Raw genomic sequence first — 15235 nt, forward strand, 5'->3', positions numbered from 1 at the left:
TAAGGCAAAATTCACGCCATTTGAGAAAGCTATGTCATTTCTCTATTCTTAATATAAAGACAGCACATTGAGAGTTACAATAATCAGGTAGGACTTTAGTTTGAAAAAAAAAGGTCAAATTCTTTGAGTTTTTTGACTTTTAAATTCAAACATACAGTAAATTGCAGATGTGGAACACAAAATAACATTCCCTGCATGGTGAACATTTCTCTTCTGCAGCCTAGTTGAACCTATTTTCAGTATCCATTTGGAACCAATCTTCCCAAGTTTCGAAGGACAAAAGTAGTAAGGGAAATTGCAAAGCTCACATCTAAGGTACTAGAAAAAAAAAGCCATTAAGTAATGGCTGCATTTTAAAAATCCTGTTCTCTTTGGGAGGCCGAGACGGGCGGATCACGAGGTCAGGAGATCGAGACCATCCTGGCTAACACAATGAAACCCCGTCTCTACTAAAAATACAAAAAAATTAGCCGGGCGAGGTGGCGGGCGCCTGTAGTCCCAGCTACTCGGGAGGCTGAGGCAGGAGAATGGCGTGAACCCGGGAGGCGGAGCTTGCAGTGAGCCGAGATAGCACCACTGCACTCCAGCCTGGGCGACAGAGCGAGACTCCGTCTCAAAAAAAAAAAAAAAAAAAAAAAAAAAATCCTGTTCTGCTTACAGAATTACTTCAGTAACAATGAAAAGAGGCATGTTTTCATGTAATTTGCCTGGTTATACTTGCAGAGTACTCCATAAAGATAATCTTTGGAAAAAAACTTACAAAGACCAAAGTTTTGCGCAACCTATGGCTTTTACTTTTTATTACCAATATACAAAGTACATCAAAAATATCCATTTTTACTCTACCTTCTCTGTCTTCCTATTTCCAGAGGCTTTATGTAGGAAAGAAAAGGCAAGGCAACAAAAAATTCCATCTATTATACTGAAGGCTGACGTTTCAATGTCTCACTTGTAAAGAGTCAGTAGTAGAAGTCATTAACTATCAAAAGAAGGAAATAACTGTCACTTAAGTACCTCCTTAGTTCATAAATGTTTTCCCACAAAGAAAAAGTAAATGTAAGGCACACATGACTACAGAAGTTAGTTACTATTTTCTTTTCATAAACTGTTTTGCTTCTTTCAAAAGCTCTTCCACGTCTTCCTTCTCTTCATCTTCCTTTCCTGGTTCCCAGTCAGAATCTTCATCTGTTGGCTCATAGTCTTCTTCCTCATCATCTAGAAAGCTGTCGTTCAGGTCATACTCACTGGGTTGCCCAACATTATCATTATCTTCATCTAAAACATTTCTCACTGAAAAACAGAAGATTGGTACAACACATCAATCGCCACTCAACCTGGGATGACAGACATCTACCTATAAAATGTCTTTCTGCATCCAGAGAATTAATTTTATTAATGCATAGCTTACCACTACAGATTTCTGGAAAGGGCACTAAAATGATGCTTTGTTATTTATTATTCTAACTTTTCCTACCATGAGGTTCCTGAAACTAAAATGGCCCATGAGATTAGTAATAATGGTTCCTTAATCTCATAATCATATTCACAACATCCCATCTTCCCATGTGGTAGAATGTATTTTTGTCCCAGTTATTCACTGCCCCTTCCTGTGATATGATTATACTTCCTCACTTCTCAGTGATTGCCCAAAGAAATGTGAGTGGAAATAGTGTGTGTCACTTCCAAAAGGATGCTTTAAGACTCTTTCTCTGGTTCTGCTATTGCCATTTCCCCTCTGCCACAAGAAGCATGTCCCAGATAGAGGCTGATCCCTCAGTCTGGATTCCAGGATGAGAATACACATGGCACACGGCCACAGCCAATTCACAGCTGCAATAAGGAGAAATACACTGAAATAAGTGTATTTATTGTTATAAGGCACTGAAATTTAGAAATGTTTGTTATTACAGCAAACCTAGCAAAAGCTTATTGACACATCAGGGCGTTAGCTTAGATACTTTGGAAAGTTTAGTTTTATAGGTCTAAGATATTCTTACAGTTCATGTTTCAATAAGACTAGGATTGCCATCATAACAGACATTATAATTTACAGATTTCTAAGTAATATTATAATACTAGAATTATTCTGTCTCCAAATTCATTTCTTCCCTCATCCTACTCCTTCCACAGTGAGCTACAGAGTTGCTTTAAAATAAAGCAGTGAAAGACTCTAGGACAGTGTGGAACATTCAAGAAACAATTAAGAAGACTGTATCTAGAAATCTGAATGGCAGAGGACAGTCCCTGATGAACAGCAAATGTATAGGTTAAAAACATTAATGTATGTACTTTAGTATATACTTTGGTTAATATCTTTCTAAAATGTTCACATGCAACATATAGTTATAATTTTAAAAATAAAGTCAATGAATTGGGAAAAATGAGAAAAATGACAAAGGAAGTAACATATCTGTCCTTTTAACCTTTATAGCCCAATACATTTATATTTTTCTTTTTTCTTTTTCTTTTTTTTTTTTTGAGACGGAGTCTCGCTCTGTAGCCCAGGCTGGAGTGCAGTGGCCGGATCTCAGCTCACTGCAAGCTCTGCCTCCCGGGTTTACGCCATTCTCCTGCCTCAGCCTCCCGAGTAGCTGGGACTACAGGCGCCTGCCACCTCGCCCGGCTAGTTTTTATATTTTTAGTAGAGACGGGGTTTCACTGTGTTAGCCAGGATGGTCTCAATCTCCTGACCTCGTGATCCGCCCATCTCGGCCTCCCAAAGTGCTGGGATTACAGGCTTGGGCCACCACGCCTGGCCACATTTATATTTTTCTTAGTATCAGTACTCATTCCAGAAAGGATTTGAGACAGTTTACAATAATAAAATGCTAATAAAGGTAGAAATCAAAAACATAAAAAGCAGAATACACATATGATAATCTCAATTTTTAACACAATTGTTAAAAATAGAGCATCAAATTTATCCCCAAGATTCTTGGTAGCCACGGCTAAAAAGGCAATATAATAACTTGCACAATTCTCATTATAGTAGGAAGCTCACCAGTTCCTTAAGGAAAATCTTGCATTACATTTATCTGTATACACAGCTCCTGTAAACATCTTGAGGGCATGTTTTATGTCTAATCTCAGTTACCCATATTTTTAAAAATAATAACATGCATTTTTTAAAAATTGGAAGGCAATTTACAGTTGGGAAAGGGAATGAGAAGGAAAGAACATCAATATCTCTATTTTTGTCAATTTTCCTCTTGGAAGTACCTTATACACATAACTTTCTTTTCTAAGATGTGAATGCACATTATCACATAACATGTCCTAATGATATCTCAATAAACAGTTTCCTTTCAGATTCAGAAATCACTTAGCAGCTTTACAAGAAAAACAGATACAAAGCTGAAACAACTCCAGGTTCTCTGCTCACTTCATTGGCTGCTCCTCCTCAGTTTTCTTTGCTGGATTTTCCTCATCATCCTAATCTCTAACTTTTTAGAGCTGGAACTTCTTCTCTAACTCACTCCTTAGATGATTTCATCCAGTCTTATGTCCTAAATTCCCAAATTCACATCTTAAGCCCTGACCTACTGCCCTGAATTCCAGACTCATTTATCTGGATACCTAAGCATTATCTGTACTTGGATGACTTACAGGCACCTGGAATATAACATTTCCAGAACATAACTCTTTAGTTGCTTCAGCCAGATCTGGTCATTCTATTTATCAGTCTTGAATATATGACTTCTCTAATCATCCAACCATCTAGTTGTTTTAGCAAGAAATCTTGTAGTCATCCTTGAATATCCCTTACCGAGAACCCAACATCTAATACCTCAAGAGATCCTGTTAGCTTTACCTGCAAAGTAAATCCACCACTTCTCATCACATCCACTCTAATGCCCTGGCCCCAGTACTACCACTTTATTCCGGGATACAATATCCTCCTAACTGTCTCCCTTGCTTCCATTCTAGTCTATTCTTCACAAAAAAAGTCAGAAAACCTTCCAATAGCTGTCTCACTCTAAATAAAATCTAAAGTCTTTATTTACAGGTCTCAGCTTTGAAGACTGTACTCAACTAGCCCACTAGTAGTTTTCTGATCTCATCCTATGCCATTCTGTTTACTTGCACTGTTCCAATTGTATTTGCTCTTTGCTATTCCTACAGTACAAACATGGTCATCACCAGGGATTTTAAACTCATGATTCCCAATGCCTGGCATATTCTTCCTTAGATAATCACCTGGCTTGCTCCCTCCTCCAAGCTTTGGCTCTAATGTCAAATTATCAGAGTGCTTCTTTTACCATCCTATCTGACATGGCACTCCCCATACCATGTACAGATCCTTGCTATTCTGTCCTCCTACACAGTTTATTTTTCTTCTAATTATCAACACATGACATCAAATAATTGCTTATGTGTGCACTGCCCATCTGTGTACAATTCTGCAAGAGCAGGGCTTTGTTTCTATTGTGTCCTTAGCTCAGACAACAGTGCTTAACATGTGGGAGCACTTAATAAATATATTTGTTGAATATATCATTATGAATAAGTGAACCATTTGCAAATCAACTACTGAATATCTTTAGTTTTACAGAAACCCTTCTTATTTTAGCCTACACTTTTGATCACCAGCCTGCCAGTCAATATAATGAATTATGTAAAAGACCTTAATTCTGCTAAATGAAGCCTCAGTGAACCCTGGAAATATTTAGCAACTTATTAAGAAGCCTCATTTGTTGAGGCAGTAAGGCCACATTAATCGGAATAATTTTGTTGGTTTACTCAAAAAAAAGCTCATATCTATCATCACTTACATTTTATGTTTACATTCATGTTCTTCTAACAAGAAGTCCAGAATCTAACAAAACCATCTGTAACAGAATTCAACGTAGCTAATAGTCAAATTTAATCCACCTTAACTCATATGAACAGGTACTTTATACTTTAAGTGAAGACATCTGAAGAGCCAAGTCATGACATGAGCACAAAGTCAGTTCTAGAATTCAGCTCTGTGTCCTTTGTTAGTGGTGTCACACAGATCCTTCATAACAGGGTTGTAAATGCTGATATGTGATTATCCTTGTGGGACCAATTATTTAATAGATTATATTGTGGAAAATTCAATTAATAACTTTAAATATTATATAAAACAAATGCTACCTAGGTGACTTTCCTTTTTTAAAAATTGCTAGTAGAATCTGAAGGTGTTTTTTGAGAAATATCCAATTCTGCCTTTCAGTGTAACTGAGCCAAAAAAAAAAATTTACTTACCTGGAAAATACTCTGAATACTGATTTTTACAATGACACACGTATTCTCATTACAATATTCCAAGTAAATTTATCTTAGAAAGTTTCTTTTATTTTTTTTTTTAAAATTTGGGTTAACACTTCTAAGTCAAGGTAAACTTGAAAGAAATAAGTCTTTTCTCTATTTTTGCCTAGAATGCTTACAAATTTCTTCCTGCTAGTTACCTCTGATCTCATTTGATTGTCCATAAGAACCGGAAGTTGTTCCGGCTTTTTATCTGTTTTTCTTTTAAAGATGTTAAGTGATTTCTGAATCTGAAAGGAAAGTGTTTATTGAGAGATCATTAGCACATGTTATGTGATCATGTGCATTCACATCTTACCCAACAAAAAGACTCTTTAAAATAGCATAGTTTAAGAGAAAGAGGACTAGACCAGGGGTTTGAAGTCCAACTATCTGTGTTATAAACAAGCTCATGACAATGAACAAGTGACATAACCTAATGGAAATTACTTTTTTTTTTTTTTTTTTTTTGGAGACAAGGTCTCTCTTTGTTGCCCAGGCTGGAGTGCAATGGCACAATCTCAGCTCACTGCAACCTCTGTCTCCCAGGTTCAAGCAATTCTCCTGCCTCAGCCTCCTGAGTAGCTGGGATTACAGGCCCCCACCACCATGCCCAGCTAAGTTTTGTATTTTTAGTAGAGACGGGGTTTCACCATTTTGATCAGGCTGGTCTTGAACTCCTGACCTCAGGTGATCTACCTGCCTCAGCCCCCCAAAGTGCTAGGATTACAGGTGTGAGCCACTGCGCCTGGCCGGAAATTACTTTTTAAACTACAAATCATTCGATTAAATGATCACAAAGATATTTCTAACTCCAGAGTTCTAATTTTAAGGCCCCAACAGGAACCTTCATTTTCTCTACAAATCAGTGAAGTAAAATGAAATGTGGACAGGGATTGACAGCTTGACTACTTAAAGCCAGAACTGGTGAAATACGCTGTCACTGGTTTGTAAACACTGATGGGTAACACTGAACTACCATTATGAAAAATAACTTTTAGAAAAAATAATAAAATCTTTAACATATTTAAAACAACTCATTATTTACTATAAGGGATTAGAATATGGTAATTTCTGATTTTTTATATGCAGAGGAATTTATAATATGAGAATGACAATTCCAAATTTTTGTCTAATATTTCTTTTACAATTTAAAATTTCACCATTAATTCTTATCTCAAGAACTAAGTCTTCAAACTATTGAAGAGCATACTGTGTGACATACATGCCGGAAGAAATGTTGATTCTGCATGGAGAAAAATCTTTTCAAATTGCAGTGTTTTGTTTTGTTTTGTTGAGACAGGGTGTTACTGTGTTGCCCAGGACACAGTGCAGTGCCACAATCATGGGTCATTGCATTTTTGACATCCTGGGCTCAAGCGATACTCCCACCTCAGTCTCCCAAGTAGCTGGGACCACAGGTGTGCCCATAACCACAACTGGTTAATTTTTTTAATTTTTTGTAGAGATGTGGTCTCACTCTGTTGCCCAGGCTGGTAGTGAACTCCTGGGTTCAAGTGATCCTCCTGCCTTGGCCTCACAAAGTGCTGGGATTACAGGCATGAGCCACCACACCCAGCCAAACTGCAGATTTTTACCAATAGTTTTTTGGTGTTAGATCTAAGATGACAGGCGCTCCACAGCAGATTAATAGTTTAATACTGATAATTCTTCATGTTTTATTTTCTTTAATTTTCTATTAAATCTTAGGACTAATTAGGATATTAATTTTTATTAAGTAAATAAATATTTCGGCTCAATATTCCTAAAGCTGAAAATTTACTATATTTACAAGAACAAACATTTCTAATAATGCTTCATTTTATTATTAAAGACTATTTTTTAAAAATGCACTAAGCAACTAGTTGGTATTTATATTTTAGCTTTTATATATTTCTGATCTACTTTATTATATATAAAGTTCATTTCTTTTTATAATTCCATTGCATCAGGCTTTCTCATATTCCATACATTAGCTTTCTACACATTAAGTAGCAGTTTATAGAATTTCATGTAAATCCCACTAAGCCTCCTTAATAGCTTTCTTTCTAGATCTTTTAGTTTTATCTTCTGAATAAAAAAGTATATATAAGCACGTACATGTATACAATTGTAGAAATAGAGAAACATTAAAGTAGCTATCAGTGGACCATTCTAAATTTTCAGTCATGAATGGTATCAATCACCTAGAATAATACATATCACATAATAATAGAGGCAAGAAAGGAGGACCCCAATAATTAGATAAAATATTGATGATAATTTCCTTTAAATGTTGTCAACAGGTGAGGCAGCTAAAAAAGAATAAAACAAAATCTTCCTGGCACTGGTTACTTTAGCATTCAATAACTTGTGCAAACATTGTAGCACTCTGAAAAAGTGTGGAAAGTTAAATACAATTTTAAACCAATTATATATACAAGAAACATAACAAATGACAGGAGTCAAACCTACAAGAAACAGAATGCACTATATAAACTGTTACATGTATAGAAGCACTCTATAGATAAAAGTGTTTTAGAGGTATTACAAATCAGAAATTAAACACTAACAGTTTAATGTAGTTATTTTAATGTTGCCACTATATTAATAATTGCATTATCTTGTTATATATGTTCTTATGATACACCCACCTCAAATTCAACATGTTTAAATGAAAGCAAAAACAATAAAACTCCCTAGTTCACCCTATTCTCTATTGTGTGCCTTGTCCAGTCTCCTGATAATGTGTACTATAATCCTGAGTCATCCTGACTTCATTTACCTCATCCCCATATCATAGTCAACTGATTAGTTGGTAAATCCTCTTGATTCATCCTTCAAAAATCCCTCTTATATCCAGTCCAACCTTTCCATGTTCATGACAGCTGCCCTAGTTCTAGCCCTTTATTCTACCTAACTAATCTCCAGGCTTCCCCCTCTCTAATTCAAACTGTTTATCACCAGCTTGATTTTGGTAAAATACTGGCTCATCATTATGTGCCAAAGTGCCCATGTCTTTGGTCTGGCCGTAGAGAGTTCCCATAATCTAGCTTCAATACACCCTTTTAGCAACATCCAAAGCAGCTATAGAGACTTCCCACATCAGTTAAAATGATCCACTTGCTAACTCCAACTACAACACTTCTACCTTGATGTCCTTGATTGATCTATTATTCACTTTGCCTGTGATGTCCTATACCAACCTCCTACACAGCAAAGAAACAAAAGTGATTGAAATCCTACCCTCTTAAAGGCCAACTTTTACTTAAAATTCTCATATCAAGTCTACCTGATAATCCCCAGCAGAAAGTACTCCCTCTCTTTCCCCGGAGACTTCAGAGCATCTCACTGCAAGTGAGGAGAGCCAGAGCTGGTTCCCATAACCACAATTATGAGCTGGTTCTCATCTCTCTGTAGCTTTTCTCACATGGAAGACATTCAACAAATGAATATGTGGATGTGTGAGTAAATGAATCAATACATAGCTGAGATTAAGATTTGAGGGTACTGTTAAATCTTAATGATTTGGGATACAAGTAAAACAAGTATGTTAGAATTCTTTATTAGGTATCTCTAAATCAGAAAAATACAATGATACCTCAACATTTACTATTTGAAATACTCAAAATCCCCAATTTTTAGATTTTGTAGGGTAAGAGATGTTCTGACTATATTGCCACATAGCAACTTCTGAAAGCACATTAAAAATATAAGACTAAACCTATAGCCTTAAACTTATTCCTTTAAAATATATATACTTCTATTAAAAATGATCTTTTCAATAAAATAAAGTTTTTCTTTAAAAAGTTAATTGTCTTAAAATATGTCCTTCATTCAAAAAATACTTCAATAATTTCAAGAAATTTTCAACAAAAATTCAGATATTTTTAACTACGTTACATGATGTGTATTCATAGTTTTTAGGTAAATATTTCCTATTTCTATAAAGTTATATAAAGGTGTCAAATGCTCTTGCATGGGACAATGCTACAATTTGTGAACAATATATACTTTTAATCAAATACAATTACATTATTGCTAGAAAGGAAGACACTTAAACTACCATAACTGCCACATCATGAGATACGAGCACAGTAAAGAAAGTATAATATGTAACATGTAACCTCCATACTATGTTAGCTCAGATAAAGGGAATATTTTTATGTCTGGAGTACTAAAGCACTAAAGTGTGTTTCAATAAGAAATATCAAATGGAATTCCCGTATAGTGAAATCATTTACTTTCATCACTTGCTTGATTACAAGTCAGCTGTTTGTATGCACATATAAATCAAGTGAGCACAGCCTTGATAGTATGCATTTTATTTTCTCACTCTGTGAGCAGAAATATTATGTGTGAATCAGCCTCTGTATTATATGAATGATATGAAAAAGCCAGATTTTATTAAAGAAGAAAAATGTTACAGTTTAGAAGCATAAGAAACAGAAGGTAAAACAGATTGAGGTAAGTAGGAGAGATGGACATTTGATGGTTGCTTCTCTGGTGTCTCTCCCCCCTCCTCCTTTCCTCAAAGCTCTAGCTTTTATTGGAGATGGCTGTGGTTCTGATGAAAGTGACTCCACTCTGGTTTCAGGAGTGGCACAAACTAATCAGTGGCCATGGTGATTGGATCAAGGTTAAGAATGTGATCTAATCCAGTAATAAAAAGTGAATTTTCTGATTTTTCCCTGGAATCATGAGGGTCAAAGTTGTTTATGCTCTTTACAGGTGATTATCGTCCCAGCTGAATAAGGATACATAAAGTCCCTCACTGGAAGAGGAGCCAGCCTTAGGATGATAATGACCCCTCTAAAGACAGAATGAAGGAAAACATTTGGGTCCTGGGGGACACTATTGACATTATTAATGAGCCAAAGCAATATAGCTTATATAAATCCAGCCCTAGCTCTGGATGTTTTAGTTATAGAAGTCAATTATCATTTAGGCCAGTTTAAGATTTTGTTTTCAGGTACTTGCAAACAAAAGAATCCTAAGAGATACAAGGTAAATATATATTGTGGACAATGGGGAAAGCATTTGCTATATAAAAGGGTTGCAGTTGTTTTTTCTGTTCGTTTTTTTTTTTTTAAGAAAAATCATTAAAATCAGCAATTCAACAAATTCACAGAAGCAGAGATTTTAAAATATTTTCATAATAACTGGAAACTATCTAGGTTTAATAGGAGAATCACTTAAAGGTTTCATTTTGAATTTCCTGAAGTAAAATTACTTACCTGGAAGTGTACTATGTCTATATTCTATCTTGTGCTGAGGATTCTTCCTGAAAGAAGAATGCAAAAATAAGAGCTAGTCTTCCAATTACTAAAAATTGATGACTATTTACACTAAACTAGAACACTGACTAACTTACAAACAAACTTAGGATCCAATAGACCTCTTATGAAAAAGCATTTGTTGTTTAATTACAATATTTCCTGTGTGCCTACTCCACGCCAGGCACATTTCTAGATGCAAAGATAGAGTGATGAAGAAGACAAAGTTTTTACCTCAAGAACTTATACTCTAGAAAGATGGAAAAGACAAAATATGTATTTCCAAAATATATCATATTTCTAAACTGTCATGTATCACATATATTAAAATATAAAATAGAATCCAAAACTCATGACACAAATATCAAACATGTATATAAGTATGTATGTGCACACAGCATACAGTATTAAAAATTTCTAAGGCTCTTCTGGAATCTAAAGAAAGCAGTATTCTTTCAAAAGAACACCAATCACTTGTTATGAAAAAAACACAAAAGTTAATTTTGTTGATAAATTCAGATAACATACTCTGAAGTCAAACAAAAATTAGTGTTTGAAGATCTATTTTTGATTACACATACTTATGGCCCCTTCTATTATTTTGTTAAACAAATGTTTGGGTACCCTACATGTACAAGACATTCTCCAAATGTCCCAGCAGTAAAATCCAAGGCAACTGGTTCATCATGACCAAACTGTCTGGTACCCCTTTCTTAGGGAACTGACGAAGCAGAGCTGGGGTACACTAACAACAGATATGTGCTGAGGTGACAACTTTCAAATATACCTGTGTCAGGAGTTATTATTTTTACATGATAAATGTTCATTTGTTCATTCAGCAAATATTGGCTGAATGTTTCACTATATTCTGGCTCTAAGCAGGCACTGAGGATAAAATATTTAACCAGATACACATTCTTGCCCCTAAGGAGACAGAGTCTGGGGGCAGGAGCAAGGCAGACATTAAACAAGCATTTTTTTCACTGAATAATAATAACACCTTCTGTGAAGATAGGAAATATTCCTTATAATATATCTTTTAGGGCACAGGAACTAAGTTAAGCCTTAAATCTTCCCTTTCTCAGGCGAAATAACATTTGTTCTTCATTTTTTAAATCTTTTCATAGGACAAGTAAGGCAATTTTTAAAAAAATTATATAACAGGTAAAATATGACTTTAAATTTTTCTATAAATCCTCCCATTCAACCCTGTAATTCCACATCTACTGCAATGGAGAAAAATGGCCAGTCTCAGGAAGTGGATCTCTAGCCCTGAACCTAGTCTGAGTCATAGGATGTAAATATGTCCTAGGAATGATCTCAGAGCAGATACTCTGCCTCCTCCAGGTGACCGATGAGCAATGTGAGCCTAAGGAGATGAAGTTCATGCCCAGGGTTTGTGCTTTCCAACTTGGGTGATGACCATATTAAGACAGACGTCCAGGCAAAATTGTGGACTACATTCTTAAAATATCTCTGAAATAATCAGGTGATTAAATGTCCCACTTATAAATTCCTTTATGAGTCTATTGTAAAAAAATTTATCCAACTGCTCTTTTTCACCATTTAAAAAAGTATAGTGTGTTTAAAATATTTCATAATAAAAATTATACTTTAAAAATATTGTATTTCCTCTGTGCCTTCGACACTATTGTGATATTAGTAAACAAAGTAAAATAATTTCTAACACCATAGAACCATCTGCTTGAAAAATGTGTCTTGTTTCCAGCACTGCCTATTATATTTGCTCCAAATATTAACTTCCTTTGTCTGTCTGTCTATCTATCTATCTATCTATCTATCTATCTATCTATCTATCCATCCATCCATCTATCTTAGAGACAGGTCTCACTCTGTTACCCAGGCTAGACTGCAGGGCACAATCATAGCTCACGGCAGCCTCAAACTCCGGAGCTCAGGTGATCCTCCCACCTCAGCCTCTTGCGCACAGCTGGGACTGCAGGTATGGGCCACTCAGCCCATCCTAATTTCCTGTCCCTCCATCATAAGTTGTTGGGTATTAGGAAGTAATTACAAATATACAAATTTAAATTAATTTATAAAACCCAAGAAATATACAGTGGTACTGCTTTTGAGAGCTGTAATAATCATGAAATCTATTTTCCAAGATAGGTTTTAAGTAGTATTACTTTGAAGAGTTTCAACTGATAACCCTGGAGCCTCTGTAATGCTATCCAACAGAGAACTTTTTGTGATGAGGGAAATTGCTCTGTGTTGTCCAATAAAGCCACTAACTGTATGTGACTGCTGAACACTTGAAATATGGGTAATAAAGCTGAGAAAATGAATTTTAAATTGTATTTAGTTAATTCATATTTAAATGTAAATAGCCACATGTGGCTAGTGGCTATCATATTGGACAACAGTTTCAATTCAAAAACCAAGAAAAGGGAGATCCTCTCTTCTCAGCCAAGATTAATTACAATTAATGCTCCCCAAACCAACAACTAAACACCCTCTTTCTTATGAAGTGACTCTCAAACGAAGTAAAACATTCTATAGGTAGAAATGCTATGATTGAAAGTGTGAGGTTAGTGACTACAGTCAGAAAGACCCCATTAGAATCCTAACTCAGCCACCTTCGTGCATGCTGTCTGAGCTTCAGTTTTCCCATTTGTAAAAGGGGGATAACAACAGAACCCATACTCACATGAAGCTGTTGTGAGGATTCATGAGATAATGCACAATGGTCTTTAATCTAAGGGCTTGGTAGGTGGTAAATAATGTCAGCCTTTGATGCCTTCATTATTAGTTCAAGAAACAGTTACAGAATACTTATTACATGCCAGGCCTTGTGTCAGTGTGACACTCATTCCTAATCTCTCTTCTTTCTGGTAACTTTTCCTGCAATGCGAGCATTAAACACAGTGCAAAAGTGTAACTCCACAGTTAATTAAGGTCCTAATTCAACAGTTTTGAAAAGTGGAAAAAAGATTCTATACAAGATTGTGTGTTTAGCATAATTAACCCAAATTTGACCTTTTGATGAAAAAGAAATTTAAACTTGAAAAAATTAAGCTGGACAACTTAGTTGTGAAGACAGCTGCAAATGAACAAAGCTATGGTGATGATTTGTGGGAAGATCTTTCCTACACTGACCATGCTGGTGCAGGCCACTGACTTAATTAAATCCAGTCTTTATTAAAGTATAATTAATGCTGGGCATCAGGAATGGAGAAAGATAAAAATGGGAAACATTAATACCAAAGATATTTTTCATCTTTACTTTAGAAAAAATGGTTACTAGTCATTTGAGATTATTTCCAGTAACATGTTATTTTGAAAAAATGTCATACCTACTTTAAAAAGCAACCAAGACTAGTACACTGAAATTCATCAAAACTTCATCAAGATTTTTCAAGTGTTAACATTATATATGGCTGCCTTACTGTTATTATCTATCTACAATCATTTCAGAGTAAGGCTTTTCCTCCTTCTTTTAATGTTTGCTTCAGGTACCAAGCAGTTGTCTTTTCCTGCTTTGCCCTTAACAGTTAAGTAGGATAACTGAAAAGTTAAATATAGTCTTAATTGTTTGCTACTTCAAAAGCTGCTTTAGAATTGCGCAAGTAACTAAATGTCAGGCTTTTTAAATAAAGTACAGTAATGAAACCTAAGGAGTTAGAGACTCAACTATGGTTTAAGCACCAAATACCAATTAAACAACTGCTGATATCAGTTGTCAGGCTAGAAAGATTAAAAAGGAGAGTAACTTTTTAAAAAGAGAGAGTGAAGACAGAGTATCACAAAGTGGGGGACTGGGGTTCAACTTAAAGTTTCAGAAGGTAGTTCCTCATTCTCTATTACCTTGGAAAACATTTACAGTTGCACTCGTATGCACCATCTACATCTGCCAACCTCACACACTACTTAGGAAAAGGCAAGCCATTTCAGAATAAGTGAACAAAAAACTATGAAAGAAGTGTTACATTTAGTCATTCCAAACAGGAAGAGCAGAAAATGTAATGTGAAATTTTATATTTTAAAAATAGGAAAAAATTTTCAGGTACATGTACAGGTTTTCATTTGCCTTAGAAGGGGAAAATTGCTTCTTTGAGAATCTTCCATCTTTTCCTAGAACTTGCTCTTTTCATAAAAAGACAGGTAAAAGACTATAATGCAGACCAAAGAAACTAGCTGAGTTGGTGTTTTTCAACTGGACAATGAACTTCCAACCTAAAGCAAAAGAAATAGTATCAATAAAACGTTGCCAGCTATTTCACCGAAACTGAAGGAAAAGAATATCTATGACAGGCTCAAAAATTTGCTGTTGGGGTATTTATTCTCTTTGATGATAAATACAACTCACAGAATAGATGGACTTTAATAAGAAAATGAGCCCAAACAGAAAAGATAGTTTATCACACACAAAATCACACACTCAAAAACAAATTTTAGATATGTTTAGTTTACATAAAAATGGAAATGATAAATTGAGTCTTCTGAAAGTTAAATTTCTTAAATTATCTTTTCCTTCAAGGTCCTTCATAATCTCAGTGCCAACCTTTACTAGCAGCTCAATCTTTTGTTTCTACTCTAGGGGAGTACTTTGTGATTTTTTCCCCATCATTTTTAGGAACTTGTTCATAGCTCTTTTTGCCAAGTATATTCTGACTGTACTACTACCTAAGTTCAAATCGTGTCTCCTTCATGAAAGTAACTTTGGTAATCACTGGGAAATAGCTCCA

The 15235-nt window shown here is 35.2% G+C and overlaps 1 protein-coding gene across 2 annotated transcripts in view; it reads right to left on the reverse strand.

Annotated features, from left to right (window-relative positions):
- Positions 1-771: 771 nt before the first annotated feature.
- APLF (aprataxin and PNKP like factor) overlaps positions 772-15235 on the reverse strand; it is a 95430-nt gene continuing 80966 nt past the window's right edge. The window contains exons 9-10 of one of the 2 annotated variants that reach the window (XM_015112593.3): positions 10488-10534; positions 772-1290 (exon numbers count right to left, since the gene is read on the reverse strand). In XM_015112593.3, coding sequence (XP_014968079.2) covers positions 1088-1290; positions 10488-10534 — 250 coding nt within the window. In that variant the 3' untranslated portion in view covers positions 772-1087. The remainder of the gene's footprint in view (positions 1291-10487; positions 10535-15235) is intronic. The other variant, XM_028832435.2, reaches the window with a different exon arrangement.

The sequence above is a fragment of the Macaca mulatta genome, chromosome 13, assembly GCF_049350105.2.
Source record: "Macaca mulatta isolate MMU2019108-1 chromosome 13, T2T-MMU8v2.0, whole genome shotgun sequence".
Classification (NCBI taxonomy): Eukaryota; Metazoa; Chordata; class Mammalia; order Primates; family Cercopithecidae; genus Macaca; species Macaca mulatta.